General features: G+C 51.1%; 1 protein-coding gene across 2 annotated transcripts; it reads right to left on the bottom strand.

Moving 5' to 3' along the window:
* Positions 1 to 954: 954 nt before the first annotated feature.
* Positions 955 to 23,015, bottom strand: slc16a10 (solute carrier family 16 member 10). 2 transcript variants are annotated; one of them, XM_030110381.1, is made up of 6 exons: positions 22,508 to 23,015; positions 7,079 to 7,223; positions 5,705 to 6,122; positions 3,610 to 3,753; positions 3,302 to 3,530; positions 955 to 2,784 (listed from the first exon to the last, which is right to left on the bottom strand). In XM_030110381.1, the coding sequence occupies exons 1-6, from the start codon at positions 22,812 to 22,814 to the stop codon at positions 2,555 to 2,557; spliced, it is 1,473 nt and encodes a 490-aa protein (XP_029966241.1). In that variant the 5' UTR covers positions 22,815 to 23,015; the 3' UTR covers positions 955 to 2,554. The 2 variants fall into 2 exon arrangements, with proteins under 2 accessions (XP_029966241.1, XP_029966242.1); XM_030110382.1 differs by having other exon boundaries at positions 3,302 to 3,524; positions 3,604 to 3,753.
* Between the last annotated feature and the right edge of the window lie 1,011 nt (positions 23,016 to 24,026).

Raw genomic sequence — 24,026 nt, forward strand, 5'->3', positions numbered from 1 at the left:
TCCAGCAGGGGCAATCCAAAGACACAATCATTCATACAAACACTAAATGTGGTGCAGATGTGCGCTCTCCATTTAAACAGTGGAACGCTGGGAGAAACGAAGTGATTATGAAGCAACCAACTCGTGTGATGTGGATGTGAAATGTTTGGGGTGTGGCGCCTTAAACCAGGAAGAGTGAGCGGCTTCACCTCCAGGCTTTAACGTGTCTTTGGCCGTCACGCCCGTTGATAAAGTCTGTCAGTGTTTAGATTCTGGGAGGAGAGAGAGAGCTTCCTTCACGGAGATGAAGAGAGATGCTCGCTTTTCTTCACTTCTGTGTTTGTTTTGTTTCCAGCACACTGCTGCTAATATATTCACCTTTACTGTTACAGGCCGACACCTCGAACACGACCCAACCCCGTCCAACAAGTGTCCCTGAAGGGGGTCAAAGGTCAAAGTAAAACAGGAAACACTCGAGTGCAGAACCCCACAGACCACTTCACACTCCCACAAACCACGACTGGAGACCGGGCAGTTCTGTACCCATAATGCACTCTGGGGGGCACAGCAGTGCTGTTCCTGTACCGACGGCTGACCGCTCCTCCACTCCAGAGAGGATGCTCCCAGACTGTGGTTGGGCGGTGTTGTGCCGTGCTGTCTGATGGAGGGAGGTGTGGTTTGGCTTTATTTGTAATTTTTTTTTTTTTTTTTTTAGTAGAAATAATCCTCAATAAAAGTTTTAAATTAACCCTGATCTGAAACGTGTCTGAACAGGAACAGTCAGTCATCGCTCCTGTGCTCCACTGTAATCCCGTTTAAAGCTAAAGTGTGATACTGACGTCCTTATTTACACACATCTGTGGTTTGGAGGAGATAAGGAAGCCACTAAAAACTCTCTATAACTCATATAAAGCTTTAAAGACTACCTGTCCGGGTGGAACGGTGTCATAACAGAAGAAGAGGACGACGCTCGTGAAAAGTGGAAAAGTTTCAACATGTTTTATAAAACAATGACGTTTGATTGTGTTTACAGACGCTGTGTATTCATTTACTACATCCTGCAGCCAGGACATGTAGGAACAGTCTTTTTTTTCACTTCAGAAAACCAAAAAAAAAAAAAACACACTTTGGTCTCAAGTCGTCGCTGAAGACAAACATTCTTCTTCATGACATCTGATGCAGTTTCAATAAAAGCTAAAGATTATCACACAGTGGATGCATATATAACAGCATGAAAGGCACAGAGAACTGAAGGCTGCTATAAACAGGCCGCAGCTTTAATACTAATCGTTAAAATCCTTCCTACCATGTAAACGCTGCGGATTTCATTCCCAGGTTGCATTAAAAAAAAAGGCACTTTGTGGCTGTAGAGAAGAAAAAGAAAGCTGAGGCTCCAGTCTGACGAAGGGACGGCTGAGACAGGTCTGACCTGCAGGGGGCAGAGGGGGTCTTGAGGGGGTCTAGAGGGGGTCCAGACAGGACCCGGGTGTTTCCAGGACTCGGGCCGACCGTCTTCCTCGGGCCTCCAGGCTTTGGTCTGGCTGGAAGTCGAGCTTCCATTAAAGGCACATTAACGATTTCCAAAATAAATACTTGGACGAGCGAAGCCCGCAGCTTCCTGCTGGAGGTTCACGACCTGAGAGTCCAGCTAATGATCAACCGGACTCCTCTGGACCCGCCGGACGCCGTCAATCATTAGTCAGACCGGCGTCACGCTCTGCAGCGGCTCAGAGGTCTCCAGAAACTCACACTGGACCCACGAACAGAAACAACGCCGCTAATACTGACACTGCACGACACACACACACACACACACACACACACACACACTCACCAGCCACAACATTACGACCACAGACGGGTGAACACAGCTGATGATCCAGCGGTCCGGGTGGGACCTCCCCTCATGGCTCCAGGTCCAGGAAGACCTGCTGGTCCGTGGTCACGGTCTGAGTTTTCAGGCACACTACCGGGTCGGCGTGAAGCTGGCTGAAACGGGTTACGTGTCGTTTCTCACATCGATACAGACTGACTGTCATAAATATTCCTGATGGAACGCTGGCACCGGCTGGAGGATCGACCGAACCTCTGAAGGCTAAACATGCGTGTTCAGTGTGAGACGACGCTGTCGAAGGTCAGAATGACAACAACAACCAGAACACACGAGGAGCAGGTGAAAGGTCGGCGCTGCAGCAGGCAGAACGAGCTTCCTGTGTGAAGCGGGGCCTCCGCTCACACAGGGAGCTCGTTCTGCCTTCGGATTGAGCTCACTGCGCTTGTTCTGTCCTTCAGGAGGTGGAATGAGGAACCCAGAGGGACGGGGCTGAGCGTGGAGCGGGAGGCCTCCTGCTGCTGCTCCCGCTCCGAGCAGCGTTACGGTCAGACAGCCACAGAGTTACAGAGACATTCACCTGCAGAACCGGAAACTAGGCTGAGTCAGATCCAAACAATCACTGTCGTCGTCCTTCGGCTCCGTGTCACTTCAGTTTACTGGGATTCAACACACACTCACACACTCACACACACACACACACACACACACGCAGTAGGGTCTCTCCTGCAGTCCGTGGGGCTCTTAGAGGACCGACTCTCCGTTCCTGCACGGCGCCTCCTCCTGGCTCTTCTCGTGCTCGATCATCTTCTGGCTCACCTCCGCCTCCTTGAGCTTGGCCTCCTTCTGCAGGGCCCTCCGGCGCCTGGCCTCCACCCAGGGAATGAGGCACAGCAGGGCGCCGCCGATGACGGGGGGGATCCCCGCCAGGTAGAAGGCCAGGTCGTAGGTCCCCAGCTTGTCCCGGAGGAAACCTGCAGCCGCGCGGGGAGAGGAGGAAACGGAGGCGTGAGCAGAAGACGCCCCGGTTCTGGACCCACAAAACACACAGAATGAACGATGGAAGCCGGGTCCGCTCACAGCAGGGGGCCATGGCGGGGAGGAGACAGAGCACGGGCATTTATTACAACCCGACAGTCACAGAAATGAGCTTCAGTCTCGTCAGAACGCCGGCAGCAGCTCAGTGACCTGACTCCTGACCTCACACACACACACACACACACACACACACACACACACACACACACACACACACTCTAGGAAAACACTTTCTAGGAAAAACCCCTCCCTTGTTTTGAGGCAGTCTGCACGCTGAACACACCGAGGAGCTTCTCGTGTGTGTGTGTGTGGCACGTCCATGTTGTTAACACCTCTGACCTGAAGCAGTCAGCTCGACGTGATTCCAGGAAGTTCATGTCAAAGTGGACAAAGTGCGAAGAGAAAGCAGGCGGATGTGAAGGAGTCCCGGTTCAGACCGCGGCCCCGCCTCACCTGCGATGGGCGGCCCGACCACCATGGGCACCGACATGAGTCCCAGCAGGAAGCCGATGGCCTGGGACACGTCGTTGGCGCCGACCAGCTCGAAGGCGATGGGCGCCATGATGGAGATGAAGCAGCCGTCGAACAGGCCCATGAGCAGGCAGACGGCGATCAGCCTGCCGAAGATGTCGCACAGCGGGATCATCATGGACATGACGCCGATCACCAGGAAGGACGTCACCTGCGAGCACGGCCGACCGGTTACTCCTTCAGCTTCTGACCGCCGGGCCGCTCTCGCCGCCCGGAGGCGGCCGGCTCACCTGCAGGTAGACCTTGTAGACCCCGGGGACGTAGTCCGCCACCCTGCCGAAGATGAGCCTTCCAATGCCGGACGTGATGCCGATGCACATGAGCAGCACCTCCTTGTTGGCGTCCGTCCCGAAGCGCTCCTCCACGTGATTCATCTGCGGAGGAGAAGGCCGAGTCAGTCCATCTCCGAACACTCAGCAGCTGATTTATAGGGGAGAGTTTAGGAGGGAATCCAGGGCGTCCACAGAGCCGGCCCGCTCGGTACCGACCCGTCTTCAGACACAGCTGGGTGTGTCGGCGTCTGCAGGCGGCGCAGAGGGGGAAGTGAGACAAGCAGCGCAGACTTTTAGGCTTTTGGTTTTCTGCAGTGAGCAGCCCTGTCAGCTATTTTAACCTCCAGGCGGCTGCTGGGCCGTCTGCAGATCCTAACCCCCCCCTCCAGCCCCCCCTCGGCCCCCCCTCCAGCCCCCCGCAGGTCACCTCTGGATGACTCGCCACACAACAGCAGCACGCTCTGTGTTCAGGAGGGACTTTCCTGCAGCGAGCTGCAGGCAAAACAACTGCAGGCTCAGTCTGTGTGTGTGTGTGTGTGTGTGTGTGTGTGTGTGTGTGTGTGTGTGTGAGTGTGTGTGTGTGTGTGTGTGTGTGTGTGTGTGTGCAAGTCAGCAGAGTAACTGATGACACACACTGCATGGAGGCTGACCCACAGAGAGGCCAGATGTGACTGGATTCCTCCCAGCTGGAAAGCTTCACATGAAAACACACACACAAACACACACACACACACACACACACACACACACACACACTCCATCCATCACCAAAAGCTGCAAGGAGCTGATTTACTGTTTTCATACAGTGGTGCTGAGTCAGGAAAAAAAAAAAACCCTCCCAGAAAGGCAACAGAAGGAAGTCACATTACCACAGGGGGAACATGCAGACTCCCACAGGTCTGGACTCTGCTGCACCAGGATAAAGCTGCACTGGGATGAGATGAGGTGTATTGGTGTGTCGGTGCACACAGGCCTGAACAGAGTCTACATTTGATGAAATATCTTTTTAAAAACTTCAACAACTGAAGAAAAAACAGGTCTTTGAACTTTTCACCGAACTGAGAGAAGCTGCCTGATGTCAGATACAGAGAAGTGTCACACACTGAGTGTGTGTTCGCATCACTCTGCAGGCTTCATGCATGTTTTCCCACGTGTCTGATCAGACACTGAAAAGTTCTCAGCGTCTTCTTTGTAGTTTGACTCATTATAAGGTCATCCTGTGGGCCGGACTGGACCCTCTGCTGGGCTTGGTTCGGCCCACAGGCCCTATTTTGGACTCCTTGAGTTTACAGGCTGTATCTGAGCCCTCTCCTTCTTCTCCTGGTTGGACCCTGCTCCGCCGAGCTCCATAAAACTGAACGTTATGAGCCTTGTAAAGGCAGAAACTGCAGATGCCTCCAGCTGTGACCTCTGACCTGCCGCTGAAGGCTGAAGGCGCGCCGCTCTGCGCTACACCTGACCCCTGCAGACCGGGGACACCACACAGGTCTGGGCCTCGCTGTTGGGTCTGATGACTGTGCACAAGCAGAGGAAGGAGATAAAGCCTCCGATGGACAGATCCTCTGACCTGAAGCTAAAGTTCAGCCTGGAGGGCTGATAGTGAAGGCAGCGCTTATCAGAAGGTTTATCTCTGCTGCAGCAGCGTTGGAGGAAGGTGGAGGCATCGCCGGGCCTCGGCAGGATTTCACAACAAGCAGCAGGAGGAGGATTCTTCCCCCATCTGTCTGGAAGACGAGATGAAGTTTTCAGATGTTTGGATTTGTTTTGCACGCGGCCGTGCTCGGCACGGAGCGGACACGCCTCGGCTCGGCCCGGCGCCGCAGACGGGCCGGCTGAAGGTCAGCGGCTCCCGTGGAGTCCTGACAGCGGGGGGCGGAGAGGTGTTGGTTCAACAGTAACACAATCAACACTCCGCACATCAACAGCACACAGCCGGAGGCTCTGAGCTTCACGGTTCAGTCTCTTAAATATCAGGCCTCTGACAACGTGTCAGCTCAGCGCGGTTCTCCAGTGTTGATCATGTTCGCTCACACTTTCAGAATAAGAAACTCACCAGGTGGACGTACGGCACGAAGTAGCCGTAGAGCGCCGCGGGGATGCCGAAGGCCCAGATGCGGTACCCGACCGACTTCCAGATGTTGACGTTGAAGATCTGGCTGAAGCGCGAGCCGCCGCCGCTCCGGGGCTTCTTGGGCAGCAGCGGCTTGTAGGTGAACCCGGCCAGCACCAGCATGAACATGAGGACGCACAGGACGCGCATGGTGTTGTAGAGGCCGATGTTCTCCAGCAGGTAGGACAGCACCAAGGGCAGCGTGATGGTGAAGAGGCTGCTGCCGGCCGTCACGATGCCGTTCACCAGGCCCAGGCGCTTCTTGAAGTAGTGGCCCAGGATGACCAGGCTGGGCTGGTAGGCGAAGGAGCAGCCGCACGCGAACACGATGCCGTAGGTGAAGTACATGGGGCCCAGGGACCTGGGGGCGGGAAGAACCGGGGACAGGACCGGGTTCAGGGTGAGGACTTATTCTATAAGGTACTTCCTGTTTGAACCCCTCCTCATAGCTCTAGTTCTGACACTTCACAGTAAAGTCCTAGACGCCTGTCTGCGGCGTGTTTTGCTTCACGGACGCCGATCTGTGCCGTCGTGCACATGATCGATGTGCCGCGACAGGACCCATGTGCCGTGAGGCAGCAGGCCGGTGTTTCCACAGCGGTTTCAGAGTCCGGTCTGAAGTAAATAGGAGTGAAACGCTGCCCTTTGTCCCGCTGGCGGCGGGCCTTGTGAAAGCGCCTGGCAGTCACTTGATAAGCAGTCATTCAAGTGTTTTATGACTGATATATTGTATGTGTGGGCGATAGCCCGGCGAGGACGCTGCTGTGCTGGAATCAGACGGCCCGGCGTGTTTGTGTGAGAGTTTCCTCACGTGTAGACCGGCTGGAGGTTCTAGGAAAATATTAGCGACGGCGTGTTAGCGCGGCGCCTCGAACCCGCAGACTCATGATAAAATGTGGGAGGCCTGCGCTCGGAGGAAAACAGAACTCCTCCGAGACATTTAGAGCTTCGAGGTCTGAAACTCAGAGGAAAATCCTCCACAAGCAAACTCTACACTAAATAGTAAACAGTAAATTTGATAAATGGTGGTAAAGCAGTAAAGTACTGTATTTGTTAATAGCAGAGGTAACATTTTCAGTCCAGACAGGTGTTGGATGGGGGGAGATAGGACCACATTCTTTCTATTGACCACATTCAGCTACATTCTGGATTCCTAGTTTGAGTGGAACTTGCTTCGATCTCGCTGACAGTTCTGGTGGAGGTCAGGACAGTTGGAGCTGTGTCTCGCTGTGTCTGCTCTCAGTGTGTTTGTGGAGAAGGTGCAGTCTGCTTTATGAACCGGATCTCAGCGGAAGAGGCAGTAAAACGTTTCCTCACGTGACGAAGGAGCTGGCCAGCAGGCCGACCAGGCCCACGGCGGCGCCGCCCACGGCGGTCACTCTGCAGCCCAGGATGTCCGTGACGATGCTGACGATGGGAGAGCAGAAGAAGATCATCCCCATGGAGAGGGAGCCCACCCACGCTGCAGACAGAGGAGCAGGGCGAGCCCGTTCACAACAGAGGAAACAAAGACACAACACTTCCTCCTGCAACCAGCGGCCTCACCACCGATCACACACACACACACACACACACACACACACACACACACACACACACACAACCGGTTTGTGTTGTGCGTCAGTTATCAGATGGTGAGCGTCAAGAGTTTTCCTTCTTGGTCATTCATCACATTCTTCATTTCCATTGTTTTTCATCACCTTACAGAAAACACGTTTGGCAGCATCACGGTCCTACGACACCCACACACACACACACACCACACACACACACACACACACACACACACACACACACCACACACACACACACACACACGCACAGAGTTGTTTTTCTCAGCACTGACGTCGGGTCAGATGAAACTTGTGGGAAGAGCGCCGGACTGTTTTTGTTGTCTGCTTTTAGCAGTGAGATCAGTGTGTCTGGTTTCAGGTTGTTGTTGCGGCTTCGACCAGCGTCTCCGTCCCCCCCTCTGAATCCTGGTGTCCCCCCTACATCCCCACCCCGCCACCCCCCGCTGTCCGAGGAGTCCACACACTCAGGTTTCCCCATCAGCTGGGAAGAAAAACACCCTTCAGCCTCCACGTTTTTCACCGGGAACATGCCGCCACCTCTGTTTTCAGCCCCAGAACAACACCGTCCTTCACACATTCACACATGAGTTCAACATTTTCCCACTGAAACCGTCACATGTTACATTTCTAAGGTTTTACAGTCAGCATTATGAATCTGAAGGGAAGAATAAAACTGAATTCTTCCACAGTCCTGCTGTCTCATCCCCAAACATGCGTGTGTCCAAAAACGGCGTCTTCTATTTGACCCTTGGCGGTTTGATACTAACGCTGCCTCATTAAAGCGATACTTCAACATTTTGGCAAATTGGCCCATTTAGCGCAATTCTTTTGTCATTAGAACAGCATACTTACTTTTTTTGTGAGGGCGAGCTGTTGTTTATTCAGAGGTGAGTCGGGGAAGGTTTTCGGGACGGACACAATGGAAGTGGATGGTATTTTTGCTTCCCCTCGTCAAACTCATCAAATACACAATCCAACAACCCCAAAACACTTTGGTGGACACGTTATAATCCACACATTCACTACGCTGTGGAACACCATCAAATAATATTGTAGCGTTATGACACTGAAGCAAATACTGGGAACTACTTTTTGTTTTGAGATCACTACGTCCAGACTACTTTAGTAAGTAGTTCCGGCTTAGCAATCTTCGCATAAACAACTCAATCTCGTAATTTTGCATTAATATTTCACAGTGTAGTGAATGTGCAGATTATAACGTGTCCACCAAAGTGTTTTGGGGTTGTTGGATTGTGTATTTGATGAGTTTGACGAGGGGGAACAAAAATACCATCCACTTCCATTGTGTACGTCCCAAAAACCTTCCCCGACTCACCTCTGAACAAACAACAGCTCGCCCTCACAAAAACAGTAAGCATGCTGTTTGAAATGACGAAGGAATTGCACTAAATGGGCCAATTTGCCAAAATGTTGAAGTATCACTTTAACAGCAGCCTCTCTCTCAGGAGGATCTCTGGAGTCTGACCCCGGGTTTCTCTCCGATACAACCGCCGGTCCAGGATCTGGAAGCAACAGCTGCTCTTGTTGGGAAAATTCAACTTAATGTTTAACTGGAACCGGACCGTCCAGTGTATTTTGCAGCAGTTTGGTAGTCAGTGTGCAAAGTTCAAGTCCTCTTATAAACAAATAAAAAGTTCTTTCATGCTACTGTGCAGACACACTGCTGGACCCGCGGTGTCCTACTGTCCTACTGCGGCTGTTTAGGAGTACGGTGACACTTTTTACAGCCGTCCGGTCATGAAGCTAAGTGCCGAAGACAGAAAGAGATGATGCTTATGATGATGATGATGATTCAGATACAGTGTCAAATCTTCATTCAACAACAATGCTGGACTGACTGATCGGCTCCTCCAACACTGTGAAGATGATTAAATGTTTAATGTGATAAAAGGAAGAACTCAACAGGACATGTTACGGAAAAAAAAAAAAAATAAATAAGATACTATTCAGAAAAAATTCTTTATCCAAACTTTTAGGCGACTCTCAGTCGGATTAAATCTTTCAGTCCATTCATCCATTCACCATCCATCCATCCATTATCCATCCATTCCATGCATCCATCCATCCAATATCATCTATCCATTATCCATCCATCCATAAATTATCCACCCATGCATGCATCCATCCATCCATAATCATCTATCCATCATCCATCCATCAATAAATCATCCATCCATGCATCCATTACCCATCCATGCATGAATCCATCCATCCATCATCTTTTATCCATCATCACCCATCCATCCATCATTCCTCCATCATCATCTATCCATTCATCATCCATCATCCATACATCCATCAACCATCCATCCATCAATTATCTATTCATGAATTATCCATCCATCCATACATACATTTCTTCATCTAAAGATCCACTGATCCATCCTTATTATTCTGTGACCAAACTTTTAGGTAAAAGTAAAAGTTCAACCACAAAGTGATTTAACAGAAATGATGCAGGACACGCAGAAGTCCGGCTGTATGTCCTACGTTTCCTCTGAAAAGCTGCCATTGAGAGTTTCTGTCTTGTTGGAGGATAAAATAAATTTGACTCTACTGCACCAGACAGAGCAGTTTGTAGATATCCCTCCCTCTGGATATCCCCCCACTCAGGGTGAGTGTTGGGTCTAGGGTCATCTATGTGAGTGTGATGTGTGTGTGCTCCTCAGACACACAGGTACAGCCGTGTCCTATATTTAGCTGCTGACCTCCTGCCTGATGCTCTGCCCTGGTTTCTCAGTCTGAGCCAATAAACTGTCAAAGTCTTCTGTGGGGTCGTCTAGAAGGGAAAAGAGAAGGAGCCATCCCTCTTGACCTGGCCTCATATTTAACAGGATATCAGCTGCTTTAAGCTACATCAGGTAATAAATGGCAGTGGACAAGTCGGGCTAAAAATCCCTCAGAGACAACAGGAAATTGCCGTTGTGGTCTGCTGCCCGTCTCCATCTCAACGTATTTACGCTTCAGACGAAGTCAAATTCCAGATTGAAAAATGTAATATCTGGGCGCTGTGTGTCGGTGACATCCCGGGCTCGCCCCGGGCCGCCCGGCCCCTCGGACCCTGACAGACCGGGCGGAGACGCTCCGAGCCGTCTCCTCCGCTACGGAGCGTCTGAACCCGCTAACCTCAGGAGGACGGCGGGGGGAGCAGAAGACGGCGTCCTGAAGAACGCACGAGGCCGCTCTCTGTTCACAGAGAAGAAACAAAGCGGCTTCAGCGCATCTCTGATGTCCTCGCCTGAGTGATTATTAACCACAGCTCATGGAAACTGCTAATGGCGTTTCCACCGTCTGGGCAAACAAAGCGTGTGTGCTAACGGCACACTTGGAGCGCTTGTCCACCGAACACCCTCAGACTGAAGTCGAGCTGGCAGCGCCGGGGATGAGACGCGCTTCATTAACCGCAGACCACCACTTTACGGTCTGTCCTGAATCCTTCGCCGGATCAATAATCATCTCGCCGTCACCAAAGTACAAACAAGAGCAGCTGTCCGTGGGACCAGCAGGAATAAAGACGAAGCTGCCCGGCTGCTGGTTAAAACTGCACTGAAAGGTATTGAAATTGAAAAAGTTTTCCAATGTTTCCCCACAAAAAACATTTAAAAAACCCTACAGTAGTTTCAGGTATGTGTATTTTATTGAACTTTATTTCCTGTCCCTGGTCCAACCAGCTCACACTGAGCTGTACGGCCCCTGAAATAAATCGACTACCACTGGTCAGTGTGTGAGAAAAGACTTCTACCTGCACCTGAAGGCAGCGAGGGCTGGGTTAAAACCTCTGTGTGTGTCCTGCTCAGGTTGTGTGTGTGTGTGGGGGGGGGTGTGTGTGTGAGATCACAACACTGTACACAGTGGAATGAAGCAGCCCTTGGCACTGGTTTATCAATGAACAATATCAGTTTCTGTCCTCTCAGGATAACAGAATGTTACCGGTGGGTCTGATCATGCGAACACACCCACAGATGAGCAAAGTTCTTCTTCTTTTTTTTATGCAGAAGCGTCCCCGCTGGGTTCATGTGCAGGCTGCACACATAAAACCCTTCAGTCCCCGCTCAGAGTGGTCTCCTGTAACTCATAAAACGTGAATTTCAAGGCTCTGCTTGCACCTTTGGACGAACGTGCAGATATGATATTGACTGTAGGCGATAAGCGGCGCAGTGTGGGAACCGGAGTGGGCGCGGACCCGGGACGCAACCTGTTCACACCTGGCGCTGGCCTGCGTTCTGGCGATCAGATCGCATGTGGCGAGCCGTGACGCAGACTCTCACTCTGGCCTGTATCACGCCATTTGGGCTGATCACTCTGATTGACTGTATCACGGCCTCTACACCACTTCCTGGTTGTGATGAGTCGTCCAGCTGCTGCTGGACACTCACTACAGTCCGTGTCTCTGCAGACCTCGACAAAAACCTGTGTTTACGTTTACGGGTCGGATTACAGGACTGTTCAGGCTGCAGATGCGTCCAGACCACCTCTGGAATGCTCCTGATCCTGTTCATGCTTGTCCTGATGGCTCACCACCCGAAGTGGGAACAGGCCGTCCCTGTGACCGTCGCTCACACACCGCTTCCTCTGATCCGGAGGGCTCATTCCTTCAGTCGCCGTTTTGTCAAACAGTGAGGAGTGATGGCTGGGGAGTGCTCGTGACGGCGCTGCAGCCCAAACGGTATGTACAGGTCTGGAGGGGAGGTTTCCTCTCTGCAGGGAACGGTGGCGTAACAAACCTGGCACCGGTCCACAGCTTCTTCTCCATCTGTCAGGTCTGATAAGCTGTGGAAGTCCTTCACTGCAGAAAATGTGCCCTTAAATAAGCAGATCCAGTTGAAGGCCGAGTCTTACGTAAGAGCCGAGCGCTGCCTTTTCCCCAGCGGGAAAACCTTCGAGGAAACGATTCCCGCTCAAACTGCAGACTCAACACCAGCGAAACGCCGAGCGGAGCTGCTGCTCGGTCACAAAGAGCCCAGTCAGGGTCTGACCGGGGCATCCTCCAGCCGCCGGACGGAGATATTTTAGTTATTTCACCTTTTATATCTTAATGAGGGGTTTCAGCAATTTCCACTCCATTATCCAATCACATGAATTTTGCGGTTTAATCCATTTTAGCCACTTCGACTGTTTAAATTCTTCTATTTTGTCTGTTTTTAGCTATTTGAAACATTTGGTCTTATTTAGCAGTTCTACTCGTCATTATTTCAGCTGTTTTCACAGCGTGTTTCGCCTCATTAGCATGAAGAGTTCAGTCCAGTCCGGTCATGAAAACATGCGTTCGCAGACTCTTTATGCTCCATTGTGTGTCGCTGGTGTGTTTTCTGGCCTCACCTCAGTGGAAAGGCGGCCGTGATTTATGGCTGCGTGTGACAGAAAACACATGTTGTGGAACATTTCCCTGGCTGGAGAGACCGCGGCCATATGAGAGCGGTTAGACGGCGAGCTGGGTCTGAGGGGAGGCGAGTCTGGCCCGGCCGGTGATTGGGGGAGCCGCTCTTCCACCCACTTTCTCAGCACACAGTATAGAGATGGCGGGGAGCCACGGCATGTGTGTGTGTGTGTGTGTGTGTGTGTGCACACACCCACGACCGAGGCTGAACATCACACCTCCGGGACGGCCCGAGAAACAGCGCACGTGTGCTTCCAGCCTCTGACTCCAGAAAGAGGGAAAAGCCAGAGTGTCATGAGTGGAACACCGCTCCGGGGAGGAAACACGTCGGTTTCTTAATGCCAAGTCAATAATCAATACACCAGAGAACTAAAAAAAACTGTCAGCCGCTCTGGGACTGACTGCACCAGCTTATCAGATCATCAGACGTAAACCGCAAACTGCGGCTTCTGCTTATCAGCACAAATAGAGCGAATTCTAATTACAGGCTGATTTATCCGCTCAGATTGACGAAGGAGGTTCTTTCATCTGCACAAAGAAACGGCTGTCAGCAGTGTCATTGCTACGGCTTGTTGATGTGAAGAGACCGGGAGGAGGAAGCTGTGGGTTTCCTGTCTGCATGTTCTCCCTGAGCACGGCTGGGTTTTTCTCCGGTTCACGAAGCACACTGACCCCCCGCGGACCCTGCGCTGGAGGGTCGGGCCGGGGCCGCTGGCACGGCGCCGCTGCGGAGCGTCCAGCGCCGCTCCATGCCGGATCCCCCGAGTTAATGTGTAGACGGGAGGGGTTACGCAATGTGTGCAGCGTGACCTGCTGTTCTCATTCATCCTCGCTTCCCCGGTTTTCGACTCATTTGAAATAAAACACACAAATCACAGCTAGCCGTTAGCCACCTTTACGGCTAAATGGTAACTACGCCTGCATAGCTACTCCTCGTCGGAGCGAGCGGTGACGGGGAGCGCTAGCGCCTGCCTTCAGGACTGGCTGCAACACGCCTGAGATCAGACGTCAAGTCAAACATTAACCTGTGCGGGCCCAGAACCCGTCACTCCGCCCGCGCTGCCGCCAGCTTTTCCCTCGCAGGGGTTTTATCGTGCTTTGAAGTGTGAAGTAGTGAGACTTTCAGACTTTAACTGAGCGCCCACAGCTACTGAACACCTGTCAGATTAGGCTTGACTGTGTTTTGAAAAATGTCAGAATTTCAGTTTGAAGAAATATGCAAATACAGCAGAGAGCGAGCCACGACTGCGCCGTGTGGCGTGAAAACAGGTGAACCTGAGAGCGAGAGGACCCCCCACAGAGAGACACCCGACGCCGAATCAATATTTTCTACTCGACAGCTCAGTGTGTGGCTCTCGCAGCCGGGGACGAGTCGCACCACATCCACACCCTCTCTCTCCTGTTCGCTACCAGCGTCTGTGGCTCTCTTCACGACGCGCCGGCCCATCCGTCCAACGGAAGGTCAAAACCCAACCCTATAAGACTTATAAGACCTCCAACTGAAGTGTCTCTCTGGAACAGTCTTCTTTCTCTCGGCTCAAAGCTTCCCCGGCAGCGACGGCGTTCCAGCGGGATTCAGAGACGGCGCCGCTGACGTCGTTGTTGTTGTTGTTTATGTTAAGCCGCCTGGTCTTGTAAACACTCGTATCTGATCAGAGTGTGCAAACAGCACATCGCGTCGCTTCCCACTTTGATCCGGAAAGTCACCACAAGGCATCGGATAAATAAATAAACAAAGAAGAGGTCGGAGGCAGAGCACAGCTGATCGATACAGGAGGCGTTACCACATCTAGAACCCTCTCATTCCACCACTCAGGCTAAAAGCTTCAGCACTTGTGGGATTCTGGGTAAACCTGAAGGTGTGATCATGTCAAAAACTTGAACTTCTATCTTTACGGATCGATCTGATCTCGGTCTGAACGCACCGTGGGAGTGAAGAGTGAAACAGAAGTGAAACAGAAGTGTGGCCAGACGGGAGCAGATCCTGGGCGGGGATCGGGTTTCCAGCCTCGGACCTGGCGGTTTTACGGCGAGCGGCTCAGGAAGGGACAGCTGTATTTTTCAGATGGTCGTTCTTCTCTTTTGAGCTGAAGAGGCGCCGCAGCTGCAGCCGAGCAGCGGTCCCCCCACAGTCCAAGGACACACATGGCCTGCGCTAACTCCATTAAAGCCAGACCCCGGGGAGGGCAAAGTCCTGCTGGAATTTCTAATTACTCCAAAAATCGGCGTGCTGTGACAGCACTGGCCACAACATGCAGCGATTTAGTTAAACATTTAATGAGATCAACTGACCAGAACTTTCAGTTTTCACATTACAACAGAGGATAAGAAGGTTGGTGGAACGCTGAACGCCCAGCCTCGTCTCCGCTGGCGTTCAGAGCAGCGCTCCACCTGAAGCACAGCGAAGCGTGTGAGCTGCAGCAAGCAGAGCAGGGAGCATGCTACGACATGTGCTGGATGTCGGTGTGGAACTGCTCAATATTTCAGCACTGCAGACGCCGAGAGGCGTCCCGGGATCTGCCTGAGCGTTCTCTGCGAGCCCACTGTAATCAGCAGAGGACCACCTACTGCTCGGTAATCCCTCCACGTCCCACGATGGGCTCACCTCCGACTTTCTCACCTTACCTTCACTCTCAGTCATTCTAATCAGCTGGAAACAAACTTGCTGACACGACAGTACGGCGTAAACAGTACTGCATACCACAGGCGCTGATTCAGAGTTTTGCCCAAATCATGTGAATAATCATTTAAAAACTCACATCATCTGAATGTCTACACACTAAAAATGTTGGGTTATGTTGTTAACCCAATCGCTGGGTTATGAAATCGGTAACTCAGTTTGGGCCATTATAATCCCTTTGGAGTGATTTGTTGCAGCTCTTGTGTTGGGTTCGAGTCCATCAGACCCCAACATAGAGTTTTAAACTCAGCACATGGGTTGTTTTGACCACTGTTGGGTTGTCAGCGGGTCCAAGTGTCACTTCTGTCTTCTCTCTCTGCAACACAGAAGACCAGAAGTGTTCCTCTGGCTCTCTGATGCAGAACAGGTTTCTGCTTATTTACATTACATATCTAACTCACATGACTGCGCGGCGTCACGTCATGTGAATTCGATATGTAATGTAAATCAGCATGTCATCATGTCATGTCATCCACAGAAAAGTTAGCTTGAGCGAGCGCCCTCCATGCCAAATAGCTAGCTAACACGTGTAACCCCCCCCCAGCTATGGGTAAATAAGCACCGTTACCTGTGGAGTGACAAAGGCTGAGGGAGACCCCCCCACACACAGAAAAATCTGGAGTGGAGCCCCAAAGGTGGTTGGTCCTCACATTGCAGGCACCTTCCAGCAACTCCTGTGGCCAAGCCGGTACCAACTGTAAGAGCCAGTCCCTTCTGGCTGACACTACCAGCCAGGCCGAGAAGGGGGAATCTGTCAACTGGGCATCTCAGTAGACTGAATTTAAAAGGGTTTGAAATTTATGAATCAATCTTTATGAATCAAAATTTTTGGAAGAATAAACCAATGTGTTTTAGTTGAATTAAGACAGAATTGTAGTTCATTTGACCCAGAGTTTGGGCACATTCAACCAGTATATATGGGAAAATTAGTTTCAGGGATGAAATTGATTTGATGCAACATTCAGGGTTAAAATGAGCACAATATCCAACCCAATCATACGGTAGAATCAACCAGGACCTAAAACTGATTTGACCAATGATTGTATTAAATCTGTGAACCCATCTGTTGGGTTAAAAAGACCAGCCCATTTTGTTGGGTATAAAAAACTACTGTTGGGCTGGTCCAATCTGATTAACTTTGGGTTAAAAAATAAACCAGTTTGGGTTGTTCTTCACCATTCCGTTTTTAGGGTGTAGGGTTGCTCACTGTTTCTGAATATCTGATTTTGCTCGCCGTGCCATGAGGGACGCTGAGGTTTGATTCCCTGCCAAGGCAACACATCTTTCAAGAATGTGTTCCGTTAAGTATTAGTTCTAAATCGGCTATCCCCCAGCGGGCGCTCGACCTTTTCAGCGGGGGTCAAGCAGCCGGGGTGAGAGGTCACAGCTTCACCCTCCTCATATTTTCAGTTGCCGCCTGTATTTGTTCCCAAATCTCAAAGGGAGAAAAACACCTTAAGAGGAGGAAGGAGGTCCCATTACAGTGATTCATGGTGTTTGCCGTCTTCCTGTCCATCCAGGTGGGACGCCCCTCCCCCTGTCCTTTTTCCAACCCGGGAACTTCCTCTTTCTGTCCAGATTCAAACCACTTGACCGGCCAATTAATCCTCATCAGGCCTGCTCTCACGACAGGAAGAGCCGCTGTACAGCGAGAGCGTCTGGGCTGGAGCAGCACTTCACGTTCCTCTGAGAACAGGCCGGCCGCTTCGAAGAAAAACACACCACACACACACTGCACAGTACACACACACACCCACCCAGACGTGCGCAGCATGTGCTTGTGTCAGACGGTGGGCCGCAGCAGGAAAAGCACAGCGGAGCAGGAAAAGCCCTCTGAGCCACACGGACATCTCACACAGGTCCGGAGAGTCCGACTCTGCAGCAGAAGTCACGGAAAAGTGTGGCGCTGCACGACGCACTGAAATCCTCATCACATCAACATAGCAAGACCGAACTGTGACATTCACTCCATGTTTTCCACGCTCTATGCATCAAACCTCTGTAAGGTCCCAGTGTCCGGATGAGACGCATGAGGCAACCTAGAGGACATGTTGGGATTTGGGGGACTTTTAAGGGCTTCGAATAGTCATAAACAGTCCTAGAATCCATTTCTGGCCCATGTAGTCTTTTCTTCAGCCGTGAATGATTGTTTATAGGCAAAGTTGTGTTCCAGGTACACACAATGTCGACATGCCGTCCTTTTTCAAACATTCATTGGTTCTTAGAGAGCCATATGAATCCGTGTTACGGAATCGCGGACGGGAATCCGCGGAAATGGCCAATAAAAACGGAATTGGAATAAAACGCGGAATATTGCGGAATTCGTCCTAATCTGGTCTGAAATTCAGTTTTCGGGAGAAAATGGAACCTTATAGTGCAAAGCAAACATGCCGGGGGGACCGCCCGAGCTGCTGCAACGTGTGCGTCACTTCCACAGCGCTGCTACAGCTAAAGCTGCGTTCACAACGCCAAATGCTTTCCGCAATTTTGCGTCAAAATACAATTGAAAACAAATGTGAACGCGCGTTCCAGCCACGACGAGACGCGACGCAACAACACGATGTCCAAGCGAGCTGCTCCCTCCCTCTCACACATTCAAGAAAGTTATGAAACTCCACGCTAAGCGCTAAATACAGAGCAGAACAGTACACGGACTTTTATGCCTCAGGGGAAAAGCTTTTTCGTAAATGCTGTCAACGTACTGTGGACTGGACTCGCAAAGACGCATGCGACTAATTGAAAATTATTTCTTTGTTGCAGGACTTTAAACATTAAATCGACTGTTATATCCTATTAAATTGTGGACATTTATTCATTTCCACTTACCAGACACCTTTTTTTATGGTCAAAATGAGCATAAAAAACAAAATACCAAATTCAGAAATATTAAAACGGAAAAAACGGAATTTGGGAAAAAATAAAACGGAATTGGGGAAAAAATAAAACGGATTTCATATACCTCTAGTTCTTAGTGTTCCCACACACAGTCACTGAGCCAATAGCAGTAGGTGTCCAATGGTGGGGAAGAGGAACACAGGGCAAATCCACATTTTTTCCAGAGGTGCAGAAAATAGAAAATAGCAATATTAGGCCAAACGATTTTTAAGTGTGTTATCGCTCAAAGTACTCAGTTGATTTAGCTAAAGAACCTCAACAATACTATATCTGGACACAAATGGAGCATATTTTTATGAACGTGTGAATGCAGTTATGCCTCAAATCCATGAGAGAGGCGGTATTATTCTCTGCTCTGCTGTCAGACGGCTGCAGACTCCAGGATGAAGCTGTGGAGGGAAACAGGCTTCATTCAGCAACAGCAGCGATCCATGGATCTCTGTCCGCTCCCATCAGCGTTACAAACAGCCGGTCCTCAGCTCTGCATCAGTGTGGATCCAGACCGAACCACTCCACTTCTCCACCCATGCCACCACCTGGAGCACGTCTCAATGTAGAAATACACTTTTTCTGCACATCCTGACCTTCAGCGATGGAGTCAGAGGAAGGTACAGACAGCAGACTGTGTGTGTGTGTGTGTGTGTGTGTGTGTGTGGTGTGTGTGTGTGTGTGTGTGTGTGTGTGTGTGTGTGTGTGTGTGATTCCCCACACCATTTTCATTATTTTTTATCTGTATTTATTCATTGTTGAATTGAGCCGATCAGCTGTGTAGCCTGAATGTGTTTTATTGTGAAACAACATTAACATTTTGTGGCCTGTGTGAGCCTGAATGAAAATGACCGTCACTCCCCTGACACTTTATCAGATATTCAATAAATCCACTAGTGCTGTGAATTTGTCAACAGTAAATTCAACTGTGTCGAACCAGAGAGCCCAACTGGAGGATCGATATAATGATAAGAAGAAAACACAAAGAACAAAGCACAGTGGACACAATAAAGAGTACGTAGGTTACAATAAACACGAATACACTAATACACCAAAACAAAGGGAGAAATGTTTTTTTAGCCTTTAAATTGACCCAGCCCAGTCCAGTCCAGACAAAAAGGGGCCTCTAAACGGTACCTGACACACTGAATGGAGTCATATTCCTCCTTAAAGACAGGAAGGACAAGAGACGTTTAACCCAATCAGGGACTGACGTCACGGACCAAGGAGGCTTCGCTTCTTCCTTTTCAGACGTGATTACTGCGTGTGTGTGTGTGTGTGTGTGTGTGTGTGTGTGTGTGTGTGTGTGTGTGTGTGTGTGTGTGTGTGTGTGTTTCACGGCTGGCTTCTACGCTCCATAGCTGCAGGCACACATGAAGAAGGGGACCGCTGTGGCGTGATACGGCGGAGCGAACCGCTGCACCACCTCAATACCCTCACTGTCTGAAAATATGTTTCTGAGAAGAGATAATGGGAGATAAACACAAACACGTCTCTCACAGCGGCGTTCACGGCTCCACTGCGAACCAGGAGACAGAAGGAGCCGGCAGACGGCAGAGCGCTAACGTTAGCACACATGCTAACAGTTTGGGTGCAGGAGTTCAAAAAGCCTCCGGAAAGTGTCACTGCGACGTCTCTGAAGCTCTTTTTCATGTCTGCGAGCGCCGCCGGCGCCGGCCGAGCCTCGACTACGAGTCTGAGGAAGAAAAATGGGAGAAAAAAGAAAGGAAGAAAGAAAGAAGGCAAATGGGGGGTGGGGGGTTGTGGAGTTCAGATGAAGTGAGTTTAGCAGAGCCGTTCCCCAAGGCTCGCATCAGCCGCCGCATATTTCCAGGAAACCTCCCGTTTTCTTTCGGGGGGAAACCGGCGGATTTAAGCAGATTCAGGTCAGCGACACAAAACCTCCACGCCGCACATTTCTGCTCCGCCGTCTCGAGGACGAGACCCCCTCGTTCCGACTGGAAGTTAAAGCCTGAGCTCCAGGGGCCGAGAGAGAGAGCACTGTTATTCAGCGGGGGGACAAATCGAGTATTTACCAACAGTTTCGAGTGTTGGCAAGGGCCCGACTATACGATATTCATTACCAAACAACCAGCGGAACATGTGAGAACTGAACCTGGAGACGTCAAGCAGCAGTTTTATAAGGACACTGCTGAACCAGCGCCAAAGGCACTACGTGTTCTGCTTCACGCCGAATCGCCGCTATCACCCGGAGCACAGACGGCAGCGTTTTCCTGACCTTTGAGCGGTTTCCCCTCCGCTCTGTGACCTCCATCTCAGACCCGAGGTCTCAGACAGACCGGGCCGGGCTCTGGAACCCCAGCTCAACAGATATTTGTTTTTGTGGTTTCCCTGACACTGGAGATATTTTTTGCTTCACAAAGGGAAAAGAGAAGAAGTGAAACCGTGGGTGGAAGTTGCCCAACGCCGTCCTCGCACTCCTTCCACTGTTTCTCCGGGATGAAAACACCAAGCCGCAACGCAGCGGCCACCGGCGGACAGTCGCCGGGTGTGACTACAGACAGAACACGCACGCCAGAGCAGAAAAAAGTAATTACATGGTTCCAGAGTTCCAAAAACAAAACAAAAAAAAGGAAATAAAGCAGTCAGATACATTTCTCCAGTACGTGCCTGACCGGGCTTTGAAGTTAACACACTGCATGACCGAGCTTGTAAACTACGAAGCGAGGAGTGAACTTTTTGATTTTCAGTTTCACTGAGAGGAGGGTTGCAGCTCCAGCCCAAACGTGGACCAACAAACAGGCCAGCAGGTGCTTCAGCTGAAACATGGAACCGCTCCGGAAACCTCAAGAACGCTCAAAGGTGCAGTTTTATACAAATCTGAGTAGAAACCGACTTTTCCAATCTACACGTTCGAACCAGTAGAAAGAATGGAGAAAAACAGCAAATGGATCACTGAATCTGGGAGACGCAATAAGAAAAACACAGTCTGCACGTCTAAAGAAGCGCTCGGAGCTGTGGCCAGAAGCATGTGGTTCTGTTCACACCAGATGGCTACAGTCACAGGGGAAAACACACACACACGTTCTCTCTCGCTTATTTCTCATTTCTATCACCAGTTGTTCTGATGTCCTCGTAGTGAAGCTGCCGCGTCACTTTCCGTCACCTTCCAGGTGTGTTTTCTTCCCTCTGGGAAAGTGGGACTTTTCCCAGTTTCTCATGAACACACCTCCAAGTCCTCCAAGAGAACTTTTTTTTTCCCAGAGTTGCTAAAAACTTCAAACAGAAATCAGCTGATATGAAGGCGGCCGACATATTATTCCACGGCTAACACGCAGCGACATGTGGGGCCACATTTGGCTCCAGAGCCGCAGGTTGCAGACCCCTGCCCTATCCGGACCTTAAAATAAAGACAGGGTGCGCTGCGTGTCACGTTCCCCGGCTTTCTGCTTCTGCATGTACACACTATCCGGTGACACACACACACACCACAGGCTTCCACCGCAGGGGATGCAGTAAAAACCTCTCCGTGTCCACAGACAGACGGACTGGTGTGAGGCTCTGCTCACACCGCCCACCGCCACAGGAGGCTGCTGGACTAACGGCCGTCTGACTCCGGTGGCGGCGGGCTGCGTCACTGCCAGAGCCCATGAGCCTGATTCAGAGCAAACATCCGCAACATACAAACACCAGCTCCACGTTTGCTTCTGTTTACCCTTTCTCACTGTGGACACACACTCACACACACACTGCAGACGTCGGCTGGCTGCCCCTGACCCGAAGCTGAAAATCAACAAATAGAACTGTATATTCATGTCTGCGTGTGCGTGTGTGTGTGTGTGTGTGTGTGTGTGTGTGTGTGTGTGTGTGTGTGTATGTGTTTGTAATAACCACAGCCTGACTTTAAAACAGCATCTTCTTCAACACACTCTGAGCTCTTCTCCTCACTGATTCCCCTGATGGAAGCTTTCAGTCATTTCCATGATTAATGATTCCTCATGAGTCACTTTCTCACACACACACACACACACCACACACACCACACACACACACCACACACACACACACTTCAGGACATATCTGAGGATGCAGTAGCATCATCAGTCTCTTTCTAGGAACTTTAACTCTTCATTCCAGTAACAGTCGTACCTCCTGTGTGCTCGCGCTGTCTCTATCGGGGGTATTTGCGGGTTTATTGCCCCACTGCCGCAGGACACGTGACACCGGATGCCCCAGCCGGCTGCACCCACCTGTCTTGAAGCGCAGGTCCGGGTCGTCCACGGAGCCGAACTGCTGCAGCAGGGACAGGAACATGAGGCCGAAGGCGTTCTGGATGCCGAACACCGAGCCGTTGCACCACATGGCGGCCAGCATCACCACCCAGCCCCAGCCGCCCTCCGGGTGCACGAACTCCGCCTCCGCCGGAGCGGGGCTCTTCTCCGGGATGCTGACTCTGCCGTCCCCCGCCTCCCCCGCCTCCTCCGCCTTCAGGCTCTTGTCCTCCTTGGAGCCCGGGTTCGAGTCCGGCTCTCCCCCTGACTGGTGTCCCACTGCCATCCTGTCCTCCGGGGCGTTGCTGAGGGACGCCGAAGTTTTCTTCTTCTTCTTCTTTTTTTTTTTTTCGTGGAGCTCGGATACCTGGACAGGTACCTGTGTGCGAGTGTGTGTGCGAGTGTGTGTGAGAGTGTGTGTGGTGTGTGTGTGTGTGAGAGCAGAGCAGCTTCAGACCGCAGCCGTCTCCATGGAGCTGCAGCTGGACGCGTCTCAGTGAGGAACTGTCCAACAGTCCCGCTGCGCGCGTGGAAATAGAGACGGCGAGGGGGCGGGGCTAGCGGAGAGGCCGCAGCTGATTGGCCGCCGAGATTCTCAGACCTGCGTGACTGACAGCTCCGCTCAGACACACCTCCATTCCAACACAAACATAGAGACAAGTATTCAGTCCGGTAACGGATTTATAGACAGAGATTTAGCAGCAGGTGGTAAAGTTCCAGACCTGGACAGCGCAGTCCGCTACTCAGGAGCATCATGTGAGGAGTTAACAGCCGGTCATGAATCTCTCCCTTCCTCTTTTATTGTGTACTGGCCTTCATAGCTTCACACTTGTTTTTCCAGTCTGCCCTCCTCCAGTCTGATAAGGCTGATGCTCCAGATCATCTCCGTCCCTGTGTCGACACTTCTTCTTGGACCGTTCTGTGGTTTTGACTCTGCTCTGGGGTTACCCTGTGGATACCTTCGCCTGAACCACACTCCCTGTGTCTGTCTCTGTCCTGTTGGCTGTTCGGGGACTCTGAGGACAGCAGATCAGTGACTGGCTCAGTGTGAGCTTCACCTCCAGCTTCAGGCTGCAGCGTTCCCGTCCTACCGGGTAATCAGAAAGGTCTTAAAGCAGAGACTGTCGTCCTCCCTCACAGAGACTGGAGCTGGTTCCACAGGACAGGAGCCTGATAGCTGAACGCTCTGCCTCCTGTTCTACTTTTAGAGAACCGAGGAACCTCCAGCAGACCAGCACTCTGAGAACGGAGTGTTCTCCTGGGACAGTATGGGACTAACAGCTGTTTAAGATATGATGGGGCCTGGTAGTTCAGGGCTTTATAGGTTAAGAGGAGGCTTTAAATTCATTCTATTCTAGATTTAACAGGACGCCAGTGAAAAGAAGCTATTGGGCTGATATGATCTCTTCTGCTGGTTCTGGTCAGAACTCTTGCTGCAGCATTTTGAATCAACTTAAGACTTTTTAGCCAGTTGTTGGGCCCCTGATACAAGTAATTA

Source organism: Salarias fasciatus, chromosome 15 (assembly GCF_902148845.1).
Source record: "Salarias fasciatus chromosome 15, fSalaFa1.1, whole genome shotgun sequence".
In the NCBI taxonomy this organism is placed as follows: Eukaryota; Metazoa; Chordata; class Actinopteri; order Blenniiformes; family Blenniidae; genus Salarias; species Salarias fasciatus.